Source organism: Centrocercus urophasianus, unplaced genomic scaffold, assembly GCF_019232065.1.
Source record: "Centrocercus urophasianus isolate 14NV4802_14NV808 unplaced genomic scaffold, USGS_Curo_1.0 seq_60, whole genome shotgun sequence".
Taxonomy (NCBI): Eukaryota; Metazoa; Chordata; class Aves; order Galliformes; family Phasianidae; genus Centrocercus; species Centrocercus urophasianus.
The window spans coordinates 392,025-415,474 of record NW_024885200.1 but is presented as its reverse complement, the minus strand read 5'-3'; the positions used below and the strand labels follow the sequence as shown (position 1 = coordinate 415,474).

General features: G+C 46.7%; 1 protein-coding gene across 2 annotated transcripts in view; it reads right to left on the bottom strand.

The window, feature by feature from the left end:
- The window catches only part of NRG2 (neuregulin 2), an 83,431-nt gene that overhangs the window by 29,156 nt on the left and 30,825 nt on the right, over positions 1-23,450 (bottom strand). Inside the window, exons 3-5 of one of the 2 annotated variants that reach the window (XM_042836433.1) lie at positions 18,217-18,335; positions 14,673-14,738; positions 4,724-4,844 (exon numbers count right to left, since the gene is read on the bottom strand). In XM_042836433.1, coding sequence (XP_042692367.1) covers positions 4,724-4,844; positions 14,673-14,738; positions 18,217-18,335 — 306 coding nt within the window. The remainder of the gene's footprint in view (positions 1-4,723; positions 4,845-14,672; positions 14,739-18,216; positions 18,336-23,450) is intronic. The other variant, XM_042836434.1, reaches the window with a different exon arrangement.

Below are 23,450 nucleotides of genomic sequence, written 5' to 3'. Positions count from 1 at the left end.
TATCTTATCTTATCTTATCTTATCTTATCTTATCTTATCTTATCTTATCTTATCTAATCAAGGCATGTTTGCTGTATACAGAGTCCAAACCACAGGAACATCCACTTCTAGTCTCCGTGAAGACAGTGCAGCGCACTTCCAACCGAGCTGTGGGAGCTCAGTGGGATCAACACTGTTGTCTTCACTGAGCCTTGCTGTTGAAGGATCAGCTTCCACGCTCTGAATGTTCTCAGGGGTCTGCTATAGTTACATGCGCATTAAAGGGAATGCATTGAACTGGATGCATAGAATGACCACTTGAACACAAAAAGGTACCTGATCTCATTACCCAGGATAAATGGTATACAAAGCATAATGAACTAGTCCTGGCTGGTTTGGAGACTTGGAATAGTATGTGGTGATTTTCACCCCTAGCTCAACGCTGCGAGCTCTTCAGTGAACATGTAATTTTGTTAAATGTAGACAGCCCACACCCAGAAAGTCAGCATCTGGGAATCCTTCAACCTGACTCCTGTGAACACAACCTGTACGGCCTGATCATAGGGGTGGAGGTTGCTCTTAAAGCTCTTTATGTCTTTTAATCCTACGCAGTTCACTAAGGTCCTGCCCCACCAGCCACTTCAGCTGCATTAAACACACCAAAGAATCACGTAGCAGAGGAGGGCTGTGCAGCAGAGTCGACTTTGTTTCTTTGCTCTGCTCAGAAGACCCCAGCTGAAGATGATTTGTGCCAAGACTAAATGGGAAGAAGAGTATTTCTGCTGTGACACATACACTAGCCCAATCCTGTAGGACCTGGCACTCAGTGATAACAGTTCAGGGCCGCCTCAAGCTGCTCCAAGTTGCGCCAAGAACCCAACAGGCTCCAGGATGGAGGCAGGCCCACAGTCAAAGGCCGCAAACCTTCCCAAGCACTGAGTTCAGTTGGACACAACATCTCTGTTTCTGTCCCAGCTCTTGAAAATCGCTTGCGTGCATCCCTTCTGCAGGCACTGCAATTTGCTCTACTCAAACTCGCAGCTTCCCTGCTGTTACGGTGAGAAAACAGTCCATACACCTTCTAAGGCTTCTCTGAGCAAAATGGTCTGGAGAAAGGTCAAGACATTTTTCTGACAACAAGAGCCTGGGCTCTTTAATCTTCTAAGGCTGTTGAACCAATTCTGTATGTGTGTGGCTCAGTAGATTTCTGGGTTTATGCCTCAAATTTGTAGAATATCCGAGGCAGATCAGACTCCTCCTATCTAACTTCCAGGTGGTCTGTTTGTAGAGTATGCGTAAAAACACAGTTTGTACCACATTTGAGTATCCTTTAACACGAGCATGTGTAGAATTTACTTCAAATTAAGGACTGATTTATGCAAGCACACAATCCAAAACAGACACACTGCCTGGCACAGCTCCAATGCCATTCTGGGCTTTTCCCTGGTTAAGAAACTGCATTCTCCAAAGTATAGATGAAGTGTATTGAAAAGGGAGAGAGGAGGTGAGTTTGCAGGCAAAAGATGAGCTGCTGTTTGTTCCTTAGAATTTAAAAGACCAAGAGGAATGTAATTCTGGGAAGCCTGATAAAAAAATAATACTAAGAGGCTAGCTGCCAATTTAGGCAATATCTGTAACAAAATAAGTATGAGCCACTTCAGAAGAAATCATTTGAGAATCCAGCTGCTCTTTTTTTGCTCCAAAGTGCCAGGCGTAACAACAACAGCAAGGATCTTCAATGAAATCTGCTTGTGATTACAGAATGATGACAGGTAGTGAACAAGAACTCATTAAAATTCTGTCTTCTGAACGCAGTGAAAGACCAGTAGTATCACACGAAGGCCAGGCATTCTGGAATCTCCTCAGCACTTGGTGAAGGAAGACTGCAAGGCAGCATACAGTGCCAGAAGACCCTCAAGGCTCTGATGACTCTAACCAGAATGGCACAGTGGGAACAGTGTACGGGTAGATATGTCATGGCTGGCTCAAGAGGCTCACGTGGCTCTTGTCTGATCTCTGTACCGAGGCGCCTTGAAGAGGCTGTATGCAGAAGGACCTGATGACATCCTCCATGGCCACATCTCAGAGCAATGGTTGGCTCCCATGCTACAGAGTTGAGAAATGCAGGTCAAAGCCTGCATCTTTTCCTCCTTCTCTTTCTTCCTTTCTGAATCCAAATCACTGCTTCTTTCACACACAGCAGCTGACCTCTTGCCTTGGTGCAACAAGGAAGCTGTGAAATATTTCAGCACTTTGCTGCTTTGCTAGTTCACAGGCAGGCAACACTGAAGTCATCTTATCCATCATCAGCCTTCACAAGAATACTCCAAGTTATTAGGAAAGTCATTTTAAGAGAAATGCAATGTTCATATGTTCAAAAGTTCAAACACTTTTGCATTTCTCTATAACTATACATTTCTGGAGTCCCAGAAACTCTAAATTGTATCACTTCAAAATCCAGGATTTTCATCTTCAGTCTATGATTTGATGACAGAAACACTAAAGAAGAATGAACATCCCGACATTTCCTCAAGAAGTAGGATCAGAAATGACTGCTCTGCATGGAAAGCACTTGGGTCCCCTGGGCAGAACTGTCTTCTCTGGCAGATGAATAGTGACAGTGCAGATCTTCAAGCACCTTCTTTCAGTTAGCATTTGCTGCCCTTCCACATTCACCAATTCAGTTCCCATTTGGTTTTAGCAACTGGTATCTCAGGACCCATCAGAAACAAATCTTTTTACCATTTGCAAGTAGGAAATTATGGCTTCCAAATTACATGAGATAATTATGTCTGTTTTGCACGGCACATAAAACCTTTATGGAATTTGTCACTGAGCTCATCAGCTGTCATAGCAGCCCCTTTTTGAAGGTAGACTGTTTCTTCACAGGGTAGGAATTACCTTGTTTAAATCAGTCTTTCTGCTGAAGACACTTCATAATTACCATGTCTATCCTTCATGAGGGATAACAGAGCCTAAAGATTATATCTGCACACGGCAGGGCCTCAGGTAACTCTTGCTATAATTAGTAATTTATCTGATCTGAAAGTCTTATCTGGATTCAAGTTTTTTCAAGAAGAAATAGCCCTGAGATCTATGTTTCTGGCACCAGCACTTTGCTCAGAGAGAGATGTTGGACCATACACTCCTCTCAAAAGGCTGAGCCGTCCCAAGCATGGGAACACTGGAATTATTGGGACCTCATGGGGCTGCACTATACCAGAATAGTGTCTGCGTCTTCCCTCATGTTTCAGTGGGGGGATGCTGTCAGAATGAACTTACAGTGCCACAGAGACATCAAAGGCAGTGACAACTACCCTAAAACACAGGTCTTTGGTGTAGAAGGGCTGCTCTCATCTCACACGCATGGAAAGTGTCGAGGACCACAGCAACTGGTCTCTGTCCTACGCAGCTCCTTTGTGTCAGAAGAGCTAAGCCTGGGAGAACTGGGAGAAACTGCTGATACAATGTCTTTCCCACTATACCTGATCCTTCACTGGAAAGTGAGAACACAGGAGCTCAGCAGAATGCGTTATGACTTTTCCTACTCCTGCCAAAACAGTGGAGTACCAAGAGTGGAGGGGAGTTGTGCTAAGTGTAGTCCAGCTCACAGCCCTTACAGGAGAGATGATGGCTCTGTTCAGATTCATCAAGGCCTGAGGAGGCAAGTTGTCTAGCAAGGATCACACCGTGTAGTGGCAGTGGGACTAGGCTGAGATCCACAGATGTAAATATCTTTGCCAGAACCTCTCCACTCCGAGGTGTCTGGAAGAAAACCATCAGCTCTGGGCTTCCCCAAGCTGGGCATAGTGGGGCCTGTTGTGCTTTGATGCTGACCACAAAACTCCTGGGCTCAGCAGCCAGGCTGGGCACTGCCTCACCTCACTCAGTGGCTGGGCACAAGCCATCATGTCCCACTCCCAGGGCACCAGATCAGGCTTACTCCGTGGGAGCCCAGGGGCAGACAGAGGTGTGCGCTGGCTTGGGTACATTCATCTCCAGCACTGAATCAGACTGTGCTCTCATCCACATCAGGCTTGGAGGGTGAACCAAGATGCTGTTGGGCTTTTTAAATGGGATAAGTTTGAACCAGAGGTGAAAAACTCTCACATCCTGTTCCACATTCCTCAGACTATGCAGCCCCACTTTAATCCCACCAAGAAATTTCATTTTAAGTATACACAATGCTTCTCTTTGCTATTTTTCTGTTCTTTCAGATTTTAGCATTTGAAGGGTAACAATAAACAACCCCACAGCCCATTACACAGGTAGGCACACAGTAGTGAAGAGCTGTGTGCTAAACCCATTTCTGGGCCCATGAGAAGCAGACTGGGGGGGGATAAAAGGCAAGTCTCTGCCAGGCACCCCTCAGGTGGCTGTGTCCTTCTGCTCAGAGGACAGGAGGTGTCAGCTGGGGGCAAGGAGCACTGACACAGCTCAGGGAGAGCTCAGGGACCTGACCTTCCCCGAAGCTGCAGAGGAAAAGGGAAGAAAGGGAACAGCCAGGACAGGTGTATTCATCTAAGAAAAGAAGGAGACGTCAGGAACAGCAGTGGCACTCACACAAAAAAGAAAATAGGAACCTTTTTCCCCTTCCCTCACCTTCTAGATTCCCATTCTGAACCTGCACAGCTTGAACTGCAATTGCCAGAATTTCAGAGCTACCTCTCCTGCAGTTGCACAGAAGTCTCCTCTCCCACAGCCAAGTAATTTGCATGTTGACACAAGAACTACACTCACTTACTTGCAAGACAGCTGATTAATCCCTTCGATGTAGTAGCATACTCCTCCATTGACACAATAGGATTTGGCTGTTTCGTTGCATTTTCTAGCATGCCCAGACCAGGAGGAGAGAGTTGTGGTTACTGCAGGAAAAAAAAAACAACACACACACAAACACAAAAAGGATATAATGTTATTTCCTTTGTCGGACAATTCTGTTTTCTTAGATGATTTTTAATTAGCTCACTTGCCAAAGTAAAAACCCTGGAGCTACAGACCTCAGCCCATGCCTTTAGACCTACGTTCACCTTTCCAGGTGCTGGGGCTGCAACTTAACCTCACTCTTCCCAGAAGAGGCGGCGAAGTGAGTGGGCAGCTGAGGACTTGCCCTCCTCCAAGTTACTAGCGTGTCAGGACAAGATCATCCTTTTGGTAAGCTTTGTGGAGAAGTGCCCTTTCCCAGCTCTCCTTCATCCTTCTTTTTCATGTGCATGCAATCCAGCACTAGGAAGCCCAACGCATTCTCAGAATCACAGGGCCAGTTGGCATGCTGCTGAGGCCTGATTTGCATCCCAATGCTGGACCAAGATCCAGAGATTCTGCAGAGGACACTTCAATGATAGGAGGATGCTTCGATTGCTCCACATCTCCCAGAGGAAATGATTTCTCAGCTCATGAAGCAAATGTCCTCACTGTGCCCACAACAGGTCCAGTGCAAATAGAAACAACTTTTCCGCCCCTATTTCTGAGCATGTCTCTGTAGTGCCTCTGGTTCTGCTTCTAGAGACCAAACACGATAAGGCAGCCAGTCCCAGTCTGTGCTAAGAAGAGGGAAGTAAGCATGACTCAAGTTTCCCTGGGTACAGATGCTTTTCCAAAAGCGTCCATGGCTTTCCTGCTGTGTAAGGCACAAATAAAACGGAAGTTGAGGATAGATGATTCCACCAACACTGCAAAGAATTCCCCACAAACACCCCTGAAATATGAAAACTCCCAAACTTCTGTCGGGAAATTCACTTCTTCCTTCCAATTAATCTTAGTGGGATCTCTTCCAATTCAGTTTAATGGGAACTAGAAACCAAAACCATCATAATGGCTTTGTAATGAGTCTGTATGATTTTTATAGCAGCACATTACTTCCATGACCTGTGGGGAACTGCTTGTTGAGGACGGGGGAGCTCTAAAGGATAGCACCTACAGACTGCAAGGCCGCTCCTTCAGCTGAGTACTTAACACCATGCTGCGTTGATGTTTTAGCACCAGAGTGAACTACAGTCCTGACCAGCAAGAGATTCATCTGATTGGCATTATAACAGGATTTTCATCCAATCATAATCTATTTTCTTCTTTTAAACAGAATTAGAAAAGAGACTGACATGAATGAGGCTCGGGAAGTGCAAGTTGTGCATGTCCCAACAAGAGCTGTGTCTGTCCGAAAAAGAGGCGGTTGGTCAGTTCTCCTAGGAGCACCTTGTTAAAGTCATTATTTCTTAAATCCCATTTTCTGCAAGTCCCGTGTCTTTTCTTTCAGCAAAGCACAAGGTGTTTTAAAATTGAGTCACAAAATCATATTCTCACAATCTAGATGTTCCAAATGCTACGAAAAAAAGGTAGACAGCTCAGGTTTTGATTGAGAAGAGTGTCATGAAATGCAAGCTGCTGTCAGAACGAAAGCTGAGCTCTACTGGTCAAACAATAGCCCCGACACGAGTCTGACAAATAGGCAACGCTTACGGAAGGGCAGATCAGCATGCAATGACAGTTTTCTTCTGGCCATCTAGGATGGGCAGCTAAGGCCATCAAGTCAGCCGCAGTGCCTGTGATGGATCTCTCTTCTATGAATGTGTCTAGCTGCTGCTTGAACAGATCTAATCTTGTAGCATCCACATTATTTGTGACAAGAACTCCAGTGTTATGTACACAGTGTGAAAAGGCACACCTCAATTTACTTCTTTGAAACCTGACCCTTTCTAGCTCTTGCACCAGAAGAAAAGAGTGTTCGTTTCCACACACTTCCTCTGTGCTACCTGTGGCTTTGCTGGCACAGGCAGCATCTTCTTTGCCAGCTAGAGCACAATGATTTAGTAGCCTCCTACACACAGGTTACTTTGTTGTAATCCTTTTTGTGCCATCTTTATTTCTACTTTTCCTGCTGGAGATGACAAGACCAGAACTGCAGGTAAAGTGTGGCCCAGGGATGCACACAGGGCTCATAATTCCCAATGTCCATTTTGAGATTAGACCTACTGAATGCAGACCCTTATTGATAATAACCCTGACAGTGAGTGCAGAGCCTCCAAAGGGGCTTGACTGCTCTGGGATATTGCCGAGGCCAGAACCTCATGCCCATGGGGCCAGAAGCTAAGAACAGTTAGTGAGGAACCTGCCAATGCAGGGAGCAGGAGCAGCGAGAAACAAAATGTCTTGCTCAGAAAATGTAATCACATCTGCTTTGCAGTGCAGCCCCTCTGGGCTTGAAGCATGAAGCATGGAGACAAAGGGGATTTCACTGGGTTTCCACCACACTAGCAGGATAATTCACAGACTCACAAGCATTCCATCACTGTTCTTTGTGTGTAACTGTATTTCCTCATCAGCCTGAGCCACTGGAAATACCTTTGCAAATACCTGCTCCTGAGTCATCTGCAACTCAGTAACTGATGTCAGCAAAGCGAGTTCCATGTGCAGTTTATCTGCAGTCATGCATTCACCTCTGCTCCAAACATCTCTCAGGTGTGCCTCGTGACCCAGGGAGACTTTCTGCAATTACAGCACCTTCATTGCCGTGTCAGATCAGGCAGATTTTACTCCCCACTGACTGGTGTGGTAGAATGAGGTCTTCATTCAGCTTCCAGCATAACCCAATCTACTCCAAAGAATGTGGAAGTTATAAGGTTATTGAAATAAGTGGAGATCCGAGTAGATCAGGGAGCGGTTTGCAGCAAGAAATGGCATGTTAGCTGCAACCTGGGTGAAAAGGGACTGGGTGAAGGTAGTGGGAGAAAAGGAAAGGATCTGCGCAGTGACATCAGTCATGTATCAGCTGCCTCCTCCAAGCACTTCAACAAATGAAGAACAAGAAATATGGAGTGTGCATGAAAAGTGCTGCAGAAAAGAAGTGGTACAATGAGACCAGTGGGAATAAGTATGGCAAGCCCTGAGGCAGGGTCCTCTGTGAGCCAACTGGACACAAAGCTCTGGCAAGGGGGAGCAAAGCCTGGAGCAGCTCACCCAGCAAGTCTCCAGCCAGGCTCAGTGCTGGGGCTGAAAGCAAAGGAGAGGGATAAGGAGGCGAGGATGGGCAAAGAGGGCTGCCTCTGACTGATAGGATTGTGAATGACTCTCCTCTCCTCTCCTCTCCTCTCCTCTCCTCTCCTCTCCTCTCTTCTCCTCTAAGCAGAAAGGACATTAATAGTTATACCAAGAATCTTATGCAACTCATATCATGCATGTTGTTTAGGCTTTGCAGTCAGCTCGTCAGGGTGTTCTCAGGAATCAAGTGAAATATTCTGCCTTCAGTCTCCAAAGGGTTAATTAATGCAGCCTGGACTATAAATTATAGTTAATTTTTCACAAACTCCAGCTACTGTCGAGGAAAGCAGGGAAACAGAGATAGTTTCACTACTCTTTTTTTTAAATAATGTTGCCTAGTGAGTTCATGGAGTACAGACACTTTACTCTCTCAATATTTAGACATTCAGTTAGACGGATGAACTCAGCTGGTCAGACAGTGTATACAAATTGCCTGCTCTGTATATGCCTCATGTACTTACTGATAAAACACAGAATTGCTGAGGTTCCTCTCTACCTAGTTCATCCAACTCCTTGTCAGGGAAACATGGCTGAGAAGGTGTCTGGCAACCTATTCCTCAGCTGTAGCAGTGTAATCCTAGAGTGAGCCACACTAAATCCATGATTTACGCTGATGAATACATGGAGGGACTGTTGATCCTAACCATTCTCTCGGTGGCAGATTTTTGTACATTTGGTACAGCGCTCTTTTCTCTCACTAGAAGTGAATGGACTCTGGATGCTCATTGCTGCTATCTGTACGTAAAATCAGAAGGGCTTGCACAGACTGGGACTTGCCTGGCAATGGATCAGTGACTCTAGAGCTCATAAAAATTCTGCCCCTTTGTGTTCCTGTGCGTTTATTCATTTGGAAATGTTCCAGCATTTACTCCTGCATTTTTTTGAAATAGATCCTGCTCAAATTGCCTTCCCATCTCCTGTGGGGATCACGAGCGTCAAAAGCCAGACCAGAAGTTCACCCAAAAATACAAATGCCAGACTTCAGTACAATCACCTGAGAGCAACAGATACGGCTGATCAAAACCACACAGGCACATGTTCTGTATGGACTGTCCACACGTGTCACTGCATAACAAGTTTAAAGACTTAAAAGCACCAAGGGACTGCCTGTTACTGAGGGATGAAGTCCTGCATAATCAAAACCCCACCAGCTGCTTCTCCCAGCTGATCTCTCCAGTTTTATGAAGTAGCTCTTCCTAAGCTTTTCTGTATGTTTTTCTCTATGTTTTAGCACCACATCATTTTATTTTTCCAAATCTCCATCATCAATTGTAATGGCAGCAACATGATACTTTAGTGAGGAGATCTGCTCAACAACTGAAAAAGCGGGGCTAGTGCCAGCACAAATGCTTTGCAGGCTGGGCAGCTTAAGCCCAAGAAGAGAAGTAGTGTGACAGGATGGAGTCAGACCACCAGGCAGATCCCCTGGTACATAGCCTCCTTCTCCAAAGGCTGGCCATACTGCCTTACTTCTTCAAGGGGATGTCAGCTTCCAACCCACGCTTTACTTTTCACAGATGGACTTCCTTTCTGTGCCCTTAGAGTCGTAATGGCCTGTCTCAACGTTACACCTTCAGCAGCGGGCAGAATGGTTACTTCAGAAATATGCTGTGCAAAATAAGCAATGAATGTGATCTAACACAACACAGACATAGCACAGCTCTGAAGATCGACAATGAGATCTCCGGCACATCCTCCTCAAAGTACCGTGCCTGCATACGTGCAGGCTTCATTCAATTACCAACCACACCTCCGGCTCTGGACTCTAAATTTAGGCTTTTAAGCAAAGGCCGCACCAGGTCTTATTTTAGTCTAATCTGACAACTGGTCTGTCTGCATGATCCTTGGCAGAGCAGCTTTTATCTGCTCCAGCCATGCCCCGAGCAGGCTGGACACCCTTCCACCCAAAACTGACAGCACCATGCTTGTGTTTGGATCAATACTCTAGGAGAGTACCTTTAGTACCTCTAGGAGAGTGCCTTTAGACCGGACTGACGTGGGGTGAATAGTTATTGACCTCACAATCGTCATGCAGATCTGCCATGGCTATCCAGTAAAGACCTGCCAGACAGGCCTTGAAGGAGCATGAGGAAAATTGACTGAATTTTATTTACTCAGCACATCTTACTGTGGTAGATGCTCAAGTTTTGCTTCAATCAGATCAGTGACTGATCAATCAATCAATGCTTCAATCAGTGACTTGCAAACCACACCTGAGAAAAGACACCACTGAGCCATTGTAATTGTGGCAGCCCACCAGGTTTATCTCACTTGGGAGAGAGAAGTACTGAAAGAATTCCCATTGTTTACCATACTAAGCATTGGAGAAGGCAGCAAATAGGAGAGACTGAATGAAGTCCAGTGACGTCAACAAGATGCACAGAGAAGTGGACTGTATTGGAGAAAGAATGGCTGTTTCACCTACCCTTCCAGATGATCTTTAAAGGAACTTAAGGGAGTGGTTGAATTACAAACCCTGCAATTCAATCCACAGAGCCCAGCTTTCACCCAAGTACATCACATGTACACCAGCACAACTCAGCACTGCCTCTCTTGCTCTGTCTCCATCTTCCTGTCACCTGCTCCCAAACCTCACTGTGCTGCAGAGCATCAGTGAAGTGAAATTAGATGGCCAAGCAAACACTGCCCATCCCACGCAGGCTAGCAAAGGGAAAGCATTCAGCCAGATGATCCGGATAGTGGCCCAGATGCTACAGTGATCCACATGTTGTTTTAGAGCACCTGTCCATCACTGTCTGATGATATCCAAACTGCACTTCCTGCACCCAGCCTGTACGCCTTTAATGCTTAAGAGTTCACCTGTTTGTCCAAGTCAAGGAAAGGGATTAGAGGAGAGCCCAGTAGCAGAAAATGAGCAAAAGAAGTTACCTGCCCTTTTCAGAGACTTCAAAATTACCACCTTCTGGAAATGAAATGTGGGTAAAGTTTTAGTATCTTTATCCTGCATAGACTTTACATCTCAGAATGCTTTACAGATTGCTCTGTACTTTATTCCATTTTGTATCTGTTAGAATGTTTCTGAGCTTTGATAATGATTCCTATTCTGTTTACCACGCAGGTCTGTAGCCACAGACTCCAGAACCTTGTCTGGCTGCTTCATGCTGCACAGTGACAGGATCACATTACCATTTTGAATACTCTGCATGTTGGAATGACTATAAAGGACGTTTCTCTCTTCATCATGACACACGATCAAGTTACCCCATCCCTAAAAGTTCCTGCTTGTGAGCTGAGCCATTGCAGCCATCCAATGCACAACCTTAGCCTGTGACAAACACAAGACAACGTGTCTTATTTAACACTTTTTCCGATGGACAAGGCTAATTTTTTAAGCAAGCATCTCTGTGGATGCTCTAGCAACACAAAGACATAAGTATATATTCAGAAAAGGGGAAAGACAGCTGTATCGTGGCAAAATACATAACATCACAGAAGCAATTTTTCAGACAACAGAGATTTCCCTTTGGAATCTGGACTTCAGAGTCTAGCTTGACTATGTGAACTAAAGCTGCTTAAGATTGACACTACGCCTCTGTGACCAGGCCAACTCACATCATACTCCATGGCAGAGCTTGTTACACCTGCTAAATGGCTCTCACCTGAAGGTGTTACACCACTGAAGGAGTGGTGCCCCATGCATATACCCCATAGTGGGTATAGTACTTCCCCCAACTATACTGTTGCCCCCACATAAGCTCTACTGGGATGCAAGGCAGATTTGAATCCAGATCACTTGAGTTTGCTGGCTTTAGTCCCAAATCCACACTGACATCAGGATTGTCTTTACAGCGGAAAACAGAAAACGTCATGAGATGCCTGGATTTCTCTTTACCATCATGAGATCTGTGAGACCCATACCAACCAGTGCCCTGCCAAAGGGAGCCAGGGGCCCTGCTGCAGGCTGCATGCAGCAAAGGGAACAGCAGCTGGGGAAGAGATCCCATGTACACCATCATAACGACATTTCTAAGAACTGGTGGTACAGGTTTGCTCCCATGCACCTAGTAGCTTCATGTCAAATGCCAGCTAGCCAGGGGAAGATGTTGAGATGGAAAGCAGTAGGACAAACAACAGACTTCCAGAGAAGAACATTAGCCAAGAACAGAACAGCTTGGAGATGTGGGTTGTGTTTCAAGTCCTGTCAAGGCATCTGAGCCTGCCTTGTGCCAAGTGTGCAGCAGCAACCAGAGGTCTGCAGCCATTGTTGAAGAGGAGGGAAGCAGGATTTGCTGGCAGTTACACTTACAAGGTGGTATCTAACAGTATTTAACAGGCTAAACAATACTCCAAAGGGGAAATATGGGCAGAAAGGCAGCAATGTGCCCAAGCTGCCTGCACATGGCACACTCCCCTCCCAAGGAACTACAGCTATCACCGAACTCCAGTTCACATAGTGCTGTCCTAAGATAGTGTTTAAAATCCGGTGGATTTCATTCAACATTTAAGTGAAAAAATGAGGTGAGAAAACCTGGGACTACAGACAAGCTTTTGAATATAGACATGTACAGTAAATGCATGAAGTGTATAAGAATGAGATACTTATCATCCTTCCAGATAGTCAGAACTCACAACATCTTCATTACTTCCCCGTATGTTAGACACATGCAGCTCTGTGATGGACCAGCAGTGATCATGCATGAAAATCAGTGATAATGTGTTATTAGCTTAAAAGTTGAGAGAGAGCATAAAAAAGAATGTAAAGGAAATAGTTGATTACAACTTTATGTCTGGAGACTTTACCACCTCTTCGTATCAGTAAGAAAAATGCAGACAGCCAAGCAGGCATTACCACACTGAGAGAGCAAAGGAAAGAAGTTCTTCCAAAGGAGAGAGTTCTGTGCAGGTCACACGGCATTTTTGCACGTCTCCATTCTATTGCTGAAATTTTGCTTTCACTGTAATGAGCACATATATAATGTGATGAAAATGTACTGTATGGACCTATGCTGATGAGCACAAAGGAAAAATCCTGGGGAAAGATGGTACAGTCATTGCATCAGTACTGCCACATCCCAGCGTGATGTGACCAGTGTAGTGGAAGGCCAAGAACAATGAAAGAGCAAATCATAGAATTACAGAATTGTAGAACCATAGAATTATAGAATCACAGAAAGGTCTGGGTTGGAAGAGGCCTTTCAGATCACCTAGTTCCAACCTCCTGCTATAGGCAGGGCCACCTCCCTCTAACCCAGGCTGCTCACAGCCCCATCCAGCCTGGCCTTGGATGTTTCCAGAGTGGGGGCAAAGCCTCTCTGGTAACTTCTTCCAGTGTCCCACAGGAAAGAATTTCTTCCTAATATCTGGTCTAAATCTAACCTCTTCCTTTTTAAAGCCATTTCCCCTCATCCTGTCTCTACCTGCCCTTATGAAAGTTCCTCCCATTTCCTATAGGCCCCTTCAGGTACTGGAAGGCTGCTATAAGGTCCCCCCAGAGCCTTCTCCAGATTAAAGAGTCCCAGCTCTCTCAGCCTGTCCTTGTAGGGGAGGAACTCCAGCCCTCTGATTGCTTTGTGGCCCTCCCCTGCATCTGCTCCAACAGCTCCACATCCTTCTTCTGCTGAGGACCAGAACTGGAAGCAGTGCTCCAGGTGGGGTCTCACAAGAGCAGAGTTGAGGGGCAGAATCACCTCCCTCAATCTGCTGGTCAAATGCTAAGCATAGTCTAAGCAGAAAAGCTTTCAGAATCAGGTTTCCTTTAAAATCATAAAAACGGAGCTTTCCAAATAGAAGAAGTTCCTATAAAATCTGGACAGCGGAACTGTCACCACAGAGGTGCAGCCAGCGGCACTGTCCGCTCAGCAGCTGGGAAGGCGATGCAGCACAGACGCGGCAGTGCCCGCTCGGCGCTCGGCTCGCCTTTGCACAGGCGCCCGGCGGGCTGTCCAGCGTGCTGATGCTCCCTGCGAGCTGCGGTGCCCCGAACAGCGAGGGGCTCACAAACACTGCGTCCCATGAGGAGACAAGCCAACAGCCTGGCTCCCAGCTACACTTGCATACATTGCTCCACGCTTTGATGTTCATTTGTGCCTATTTTCTACTGCGCTCACGACAACTAAATCCGAGGGAGCGTTGAGAAGTAGTTCCACCAAATCAAAACACATCAAATCAAACATTTTGGGAAATCTTCTCTTGTTTTCTGGAAACTCAAGAAATAATGTGCAGCAGTGAGCAGCTGTATTTTCTGCCTCTTTCTTTTGACATATTCTTATGCCCTTATGTCTCTTCTCTAATATTTCCTGAAGCCTGCTTTGTTTCGCTTTTTTTCACCTAGACCCAAAAAGTTTAAATAAAATAAATCTGTAAACCAAAGATTGCAACAAGCACATCTTAGAAGTATCAATAAATCCATGCACTGGAAGAGCTGCAGAGACTTAAAATCCACCCCCAATTTTAAGTAGTGTGTTCTTCAAACTACCGTTGCAGCAGCTATTAACCTCTCCCTCTCCAAGATGGACACAGCAATATAAATCATATTTTGAAAGATTTAGTGGAAGATCAGGGCTTTGGGAGAAATGAAAGAGGAGTAGCAATTAAAGAAGATTCCAGGAGGCAATCAAGCATTTACGCAATTTGTGTCATAAAAACAAAACAAATAAGGGGAAAGAAGCTGTATGGGAGTGGGGGGGAAAGGTACTTACACTCTTCTTCCATAACAACTATTTTAGTTTCTGAGGCTGGTAAAACTTGTGGTGCTTTCGTTGTTCCTGGGGAAATTAAGGTAAGAAAGTAGTGAACAAAATATCTAATTCGAACAGAGAAGATTGGGCTTAGCTATGCAGGGAGGAGAACGAGGGCAGGTGCTGCTGGCGGAACGGGCTGGGGAGGCTGCTGACACGTTAGTACTGGTGAGGGGATGCTCAGATGGATCACTGGGGGAGAGGCAGACAAACAGGTGTCCCTGCAGGGGGATGGCACAGCGCACGTCGGTCCCTTGTCATAAGGGGACTTACACCACGATAAAAAGACAAAGGGCTCAGGGTTCACTGGGTGTACGATGAGTGAAACCACCACAGGTTTTCATTGCCCTAACAGCTGTGAGAGTGCAAAGAGCACAGCAGAACAGTGAGAAAAATGTGGAGCTGAAGAAAAGTCGAGATGGCCTCATGATGGCAAGCCTCCACCCTGTACTGGCAGCTCTGTGACAAAAAGGAATGCTCTTACAAGGAATGGAGGAGCTGGAAAGAGATGAAGGCCAAGGCCAAAGGCAGCGTGGGAGCCCAGCACATGTAGTGATTACCTCTTTACAGTGCAAGAGGCTGTGAAAGTCCATTGTCCACAGCCACTAAGGCAGCTGTCAGCAAAAGCCCCTTCTGGATCAAAGCCCCTCCTGACCGCCAGAGTCAGGGAGAAGAAAGCACCAGGAGGCAATGCTGTGTGAAGGCAAGATGGTGAGGCCACTAAGAAAAGGGAAATAGAAGGGAAGCAAAAAGGTTTGTAGGGAAAGTTAAAGTTTTCCCAGAGTTCTTAGCAAAGGAGGTGGTGGGGCATTAGTCAAGGAGCTGCCTAGTAATTTTCTGAGGAAAAAGAGTCTGAAACTGTCACATCTCAGCTATGCTCTCATTCGCACTTGTGATGCCAATATTACACTACCAATAGAGAGGAAATGGGACATTCTTCTGAGAAAGCATCTAATTTACCTCAGAGTAATAAAAATCTGAAAAGAGCACCAAAGCACAGCAGATTTTGATGAAACCCAGAAGCATTTCCTCAGAAACCGACAGCCTTCCAAAGCTTTTCAAAGGGAAAGCTTCTATTTTCAAGCTGGGTATTTTGTGGAAATTCCAGAATTGCAGAGGAGGAATAAGCTGCAGGGTTTGGCCAATGGGCATTTTCTAAGAGACAAAGGGCCATGGCACTGCAGCCAATCTCTTTCTAAGGAAAATCTCTTTTCAGTGTGGCATTTTCAGTGATTTGAGTCAGATATATGGGACTAAAGTGGTTCTTTCTGCAAGTGATAAAGGCTGAAAAGTTATAGTGGAATAGAATACAGCAGTGAGTACTTTGCAACAGCAACTCTGCCTCATCAGGCTGAAAAATGCTTGTCAGCAGAGACATCCCCATCCACAGACACAAGGGCCTTGTGTGTGAGCATCTCTGCCAGCCAGGACCCGGGGGGCTCAGGAGCCTCCACCCTCCAAAGGACCCTGTCTCCAGGAATGGGGCAGCAGTGATAAAGTTGAATAGAGAAGCAGAATAACTAGAAGCAGCAATAGTTGGAGTGAGCTTCAGGAAAAGAGGGAGGCTTCAAGGAGAGGGAGATTGTGCACCTCTGATTAATTGCTGTCAACTTGTAGGGTTGTACAGAGCAGAGTTGAGATGTAGTCAGAAAAAGCTCAAAGAGTAATGCAGGCAGGGACAGAAGAGCATACGTGGGTTCAGAGACAAGCAGATATCTTGGGAAGCTTTCTATTGATAGGTATCACAGAACAAAGGAGTGTGCAGAAGTGAGGTGAGGAAAGCTTCCCAGGCCCCAGGAAGGCCCAGCAGTATGGACATTGTGGAAGGAAAGAGGAGGATTCCATATTTGAGTGCACAGGCACAGATGAATGGTGCTCTGCCCTGAGGAGCTCCAGGGACAAGCAACAGAAGGGCACAAGCAAGCAGCAGAGAGGCAAAAGCCTACAGTGATCAACAACATCCTATTTACCTTTGCAAAGGACCACAACTAACTTTTAATTGCAAACACCTGCTCTCCTGCCGGCAGAAGCGAGCTGTGCATGCAGCTCAGCTCAAAAGCCAAAGGTAGATTTTCAAGGCTGCTTAGAGAACAGATTCATCAAGACCCCACCACAAGCAGGACACACCAGGCTATCTTCTATTTACTGGATCTGCAGCCCCTTGCAGCCTGCATCTCCCACCAGGTAAAAGTGATTTTTGTGTCTCTGATTGCTTTTGTACTCTCAAATCATTACTGGGCAACTCAAGTGTGTCCTCGCACTCCCTGCAGCACGAGTGAGAGTCACCTGCTCCTGCCCTGGCCAGACAGGAAGAGTTACACCTGGGAGCTGCTGCAGCCTGATGCGCATTGCCCAAGAGCAGTGAGCAGCATGCACGATGATGCAGTGGGTGCTGCTCCATCAGTCTTCCTCTTCTGCAAGGGCTGGAGAAGTGGAGGAGGTGTGCAGGGCTGTGGCAGCAGGCACTGTCTGTGCTGCACACAGAGGGTTGTACACACGGCTCCCAGCCCAACAGAGCTGTTCATACCACGATGGGACAGCCAGAGCATGAGTCAGAGAAAAGAAGAGGCACTGCCTCTGTTGGCTTGCTCTGGACATTTTCCCTGTCATGATCAGAAAGAAGCAAGGCTAACTTTCCAGATCTGAGCATGGGCTGCCTTCCCCAGGCATTACAAGCACTGGCTTTGTGCAGGAGCAAAACTGAGGGGGAGTATGCAGTATTCCAGCCTCACAAAACATTTGGGACTGCAGACCTTGCTGAGGCAGAGGTTAATACAGAAAACAATGCCAGAAAGCAGTGGGGAAAAAGGCACCTTCCATCACATGTGACCAGTATTATTGAGAGCACAGCAGCAGTGAAACTGGACTGTGCCAAAGGGCCACATGGCAGAGCCAGGGCTCCCGCAGCAGCCATTGACGGCAGGAAGAAGAGCTGAGGCAACAGAGCTCACAGCAGCCATCCCTCCCCTGCTCACACCCTCCCGGCTTCTGGCAACCACTGCAGGGACTTTCAGAGCTGGAGGGAGCATCCAAACCATCATGTTAAGCAATATAATTACGATGACCGAGATAATAATAAAACCACCTAACCTCAGACTCCATCCACTGAGCTCTAAGAGATGGAGCACACATTCTAGGATGAAAACCAGAAGCAACTTCACTCATCACAAAGCTATGGTTTAATTACTTGTCTTCTGGTGTGTTTTGCTTCTCAGAAAATCTTTAAAAAAATAAAACATCAAGCCCACCAGCTTTCTTTCTTCCTTGCTCTTTTTAAAAAATACGTAGACTGTAAGTTTATTTAAAATGTAAATGAACCACATTGCCAGTGACAGATAACTAAGATAAACATTTATGCTAAGCTTCATTTTTCTTATCTCCCAAGATTGTTTTACTTGATATCCTGAAAGCATGAAACAAAATACAAGACAGATCACCTGCAGAACCTCCCGCTTTCTGCTTGAATGACAAATGGCTCAAGACATTTACTGACTTCTTCACTTACCACTTCTCACATTCAGGCTGCCTTTTGCGGTGTCTTTCCCTAAAACGTTCTCCGCTTCGCAGCTGTACTCCCCAGCATCTTCCAGCTTCACCTTGTTGAACTGCAGTCTGGAAATCTTTCTGTTGGAAAGTATAGCAGACATTTCTTACTCAATTGCTAACCATCTTCATGAATTGATAACCATTCCTGGCCCTGCTACACTGCCTGATAAGTTACCCCTTCTGCAGGAGACGGTCTGCCTGATCTCACCAGCTGATCAGGATTCAAATGAGACCCTTCCCAGGAATCACAGCCATCGTCATTTCCTAACTGACCATCTCTCTTTGAACCCACTGCTCTTAGCCTGATGCCACGGTTTGGTCTGACATCTGCTCCCATTCTCAGGAAGGCCATATATGAAAAGTCAAGAAGTCTTGTGAGGGGTTGAACCCAAGACCCCAACTCCCCAGCACACAGACCTGCACCAGAGAAAGGCCACTTTCCTGAAGAACACCAAGATCTGACTGCAGGAAGGAGAGGAGCAGCACGTTCTGCACCTTAGCAAGGAAGACAAGCAGCTCAGCTGCCTCCCTTGCCATGTCCAGCTGTGCTGCACACTCAACCCCCCATGCTATGGTCATGGGGTAATGTACCCATGCATTCCAGCCTGCAAACCAAAGCCCTGAGGTTTGAGCTAAACAACTATCTTGTAGCTTTCTCTGGGCAAACGGGGCAAGCATTTTGTCTCCCCCAAATACACAGACTGCATTGTGTCGGGCTGACATCCACGTGATCATCTTATTGGCCAGAAGCACCTAGGAAGATCAGAAGATGATGTAGGTGATGACTGCTCACCTGGCCTAACAACCCATGCTGTGTGCTTTGTGGGAATGGGAGCTGCACGGGGCTCTGTGGTGGTACAGGAAAAGGCCATCGCCTTTCCCTCCATCTGGCTCATGTCTCGTTCTCCAGGATGTCTCTCTGATGACAAGGCAAAACCCTTTGTTAACTAGTTCAACAGAGATCAATCAGCCTTCAACACACACCAAAGACCACTCATGAGACCACAGGGGAAATCCCTGATCAGACCCTCTGTTTTACATTTCCTTCTGGTTTAGATAGCTTATCAAAAAACACCCTACGCTCTCTTTGGTGAGAACATCTCCCTCTGCTTGCTACCCCAAGTTCTTATCTCAGGTCTGTGTCATACAATCACTTGACAGACAAGCTTGGAAGCACTGGCAGATTTAAAAAGAGGTCCCATTGGCCTACGTTGCTGAAGGCAATATTCCTCTAAAATGTGGAAAACTGTTATGTCTGGAAATATTTGCAACATTGCATATGTCATCTAGGAAAGACTTTGGACTGTGCAAATGATTTTCCATAGAAAGTCCTTCACAGAAGCACACTGAAATCTCTTCAACACCCTGACATGTTGCTCTACTGGGAGCCATGGTGCAAGGACACGGAGTGAACATCTCACTTGCTGTGTTAGCAAATGAAAAGCACTTGAGATGACTTGGTACAGCTCCCAGGATACAGGCAATGCCCTGTTCTGCAGGATGTGGTCAAGCGTTCAATTACAAGAGTTTTGGCCGCATGTGGAACAATTTTAAAATGAATGTTGACAGTGTGTCTCCTGAATTCCACTAATCCTAGGTCGCCACTACTCCACAGTGCAAAGCCAGTTATATGGGCCACCATGCTCGAATGTGGGGGTCTAATCCAACAGGCTGATGTACAGACCTGCTGGGGAGGTATGACAGGCACTGGATGATGGGCTTTGGCCCTGTGGGGCTGTGGAAACCAGTGCAGGACGCCATTCCCCTCTCCCTCCACAGAGGCAGGTGTAGGAACAGTCAGCAAAGGGTCAAGGCCAGGTCCTGAAAGCTGAAAGCGTTAACAAACAGGCTGCCTGCAGCTGCCAGACAACAGTTACTCTAATGATTATTGGCTGCACTGTGATCTCATATGCACAGCACGTTTTGCCGCGTGCAGTAACTGGAAAAATCCACTCTGTATCTCCCATGTCCGTGATCATTTGCAGATAAAGGTTTTTAAATTCCAAATATACAAATTAGTAAGTTATTTAGTGACACAAAAGGCTAATGAAAGGGGTCATACTTGACAGATTCATCTCCAGTAACAGGATGAGAGACATGGTCTTTTACCTGGAACTGGAGGAGAACATGAGCAGAATATAAAGCAGTGCTAGTATTTATAGAACCTCGATATCAAGGTGAAACCAAAGAGGATTATTTTGTTTTAATGCACAAAACTGTTGTACTGTCAAAGGAGATTATTTTTATTTTCTAACGCAGCTTGTTGAATCTCTCCCGGATTGCAAGATCCCCTTAGAAAAATCAAGAGCTTTTTTTGGGACCAATGATCTCAACAGTACAAAGTATAACGTCAGGCAAGAGACCTAGGGCAGAGAGATGAAAGGTACAGAAGAGGATGAGATTTAATGTAGAGCATAGCCACAGCAAAATGAAATTTTCTCTTCCAGTAAGCCCTGAAACAGTCAGAGAATTACCTTGCTTCAGAGCACCACTCTGAACCTTTTAAAGCACATGAATCACAGAATCATAGAACTGTTTGTGTGGAAGAGACCCCCGAAGGCCGTGCAGTTCATCCCCTGCAGAGCACAGGGACACCTGCAGCCCATCAGTGCTTGCAGCCCATCCAGCCAGACCTTGGCTGCCTGCAGGGACGGGGCGCCGCTGCCTCTCTGCGCACCCCGTGCCAGTGCCTCACTGCCCTCAGTATAAAAATCTGTTTCCTTATATCTAATCTAAGTCTCCCCTCTTTTAGTTCGAAACCATGACTAATGACTCTTCACAAGATGAACTCCACTGAAGATGTGAGTGAGATTTGGCCTTACGTGACTTGTGCGTGGCAGAGAGAAAGATGAGCAGTCCGTCTCTGTTCCTTTTTACTACTTTCACATGCTTCTGAAATACCTCAAAGCTGCTTAGGAAATTGGTTTTGCAAGTTTGCATTCTTCCTCCTGTTGCCTGGAGGGCAGACATTTTGCTTCTTTGATGGCCGAGGTGTGTTAGTAAAGAAGTGCCAAGTAACAGCTCCAGGAGGAACCTTCCACAGTTCCCTGTCCCCTGCTGCCCTTCAGGGCTGTGCTCCCTGGGGATGCTGGCCCCTGGGACAGCCCTGCCGCGCTCCTCCCGAGGTGCCTGGCTGCAAGAGGATGCCATTCTTCTGGAGGAAGGCACTGCAGCAGGCTGTTTGTTCAGTGAAAGGGCTGGGGTCACTGACAGATGCCATCATTTCAGTGCAGCGTAACACTGTTGACATTTCTGTACTCCAGGGAAAAATCTGCCTCATTGTATTTTCTGACCCTCAGCACATATGACTTAGCCACGCACTAATTATCTCCTGTAGTGCCAATGGAGGAGTGAGCCATGGAGAATAGGTTGTCCGCAAGCCCTGGGGGATGGAATCCACAAGGAGCCCTTCAGCCTGGCCAGAACAGGATCCCCAAAATACCTTTCCAGCCAAGAGAACAAGTCCCCCAGAGGGCAGTTTGAAGTGCCAATCTGCAGACTACAATGGGAGGCAGGGAGATCAGCCCTCGGCCGAGACCTACACAAAGATCCTGGTAAATCCTGGCCAGGAAGGATGGCCTCATTGGCCGTAATTTAGACATCTCAGAGTTAGACACCGAAATATGAGCTTGGGCCCCGAGGCCTCCCGTACAGAGAGAGGAAAAGAAACAGGCGCTTCATTCCGCCCAGGGAGGAACTTTTTGTGACAGGACTCATGTTCCCACCAGCACTTCAGTTAGCTTGAATCACCTTTCTCTTCCTCCCTGCTGCCAAGTGGAAACTGGACCTTCTTCCCAGGCCCCTTCGTCACAGAGCTGTGCACCTGGGTGCCCGCGCTGCCTGCGGACACCGATCTGTGGGGACTCAGTGAGCCCTGCGTGAGCTCAACTGCTTCTGCATGGTGCAGGGCAAAAATAGCTCTCGGATTATTACTATTGTAGTAGTTTATGAGTCTTCTAAAAATAGAAGAGCTAACACAGAAGTAATAAAAAAACCAAGGATTCAGCTAGTGAAGAGAACTGGAAGACGATGCCTTATTTGGCCTCTACATTGTCAATGAAAACCGTCCATAGTAAAAACACGTGAGATCCTAGGAAAAGGAAATTCTCAGATGTGCCTCTCACAAAGGGCATTTAATAGACTGCCGTGGTTACCTATTAACTCCTTTCCTCTCCGAACAGCCAGGCAGGCAGGCAGCACAGCAGTGCTGCAGAGAGCACAGGGGCCAGCACTGTGCCCCATGCACTGCTCCACACCGCCAGTGATTCAGTGGTGCCTGCGTGCTGTGCCGGCACTCTGCACAGTGGCGAATTTGCTCTGAGAAAGCTGGTTTATGGCTCGCAAGAAGATTCACACCATCCAGCCCTCCAGCTCACAGTCCCAAAGCACCATCTGGCAACAGCCCACCATCAGTCACTCTGCTGGCCTGAGCAGGGACTCTCAGTGTCCCTGTCTCAGGAAACACATTCATCTTCCCCAGCAAGAAGTATGAGAAAATCAGGTAGAAGAGTTCATTGCAATGTGAAGCAGACCAAGGATGGCCACGGCAAAGCAGCTCTGCCAGACAGGGCAGAAGAGGCAGCCAGGACCATGCTCTTGCCTGCACAGCCAGATGGAAACAGCCCCAAGCTCTCCCCTGCCCTCGGTTACAGAGCAGCACAACAGAGCTGGGTAAGCTGGCTGTGCTTGTGGTGCCTGAGAACACATAGCTGTGCTGGATGCTGTGAACTCTAGGGCAAGATCTGGCTAGTTCAGGATTAACTTAAAAACAGTGAATGAGAAAGGGTGAAAAAAAAAGCAACCCTCAAGCAAAGCAATCAAATAAGATGGGTAAGAAAAGGGAGGTTCAGACTTCTCAGCTCAGCTTCCATCTCTCCTGTAGTGGCAAAGTCCTCCTTCCACCTTCCCTCACACCATCACCTGCCCTGCTCACGGTTTGACTGCTGGGACCATGGGAGAAGTGAAAGATGTCCTTGTGGGGGCCCAGGGCAGGACCAACCATCCCCAGACCCCCTTTGCCTGATCTCTCCTACCCCTGTCCCCCAACATTAAAGTGCTGTTCTAACCTGAAAAGCAGATTTGCCCCTTCTCTGCTCAGCAGTGTTGTTCTCTCTCTGTGCCCAGGCTTGGGGCAGGCTGATTTTAAAAGGAAGACTCGACCAGTCCTCACTCTGCAGAGCTGACACTGACACT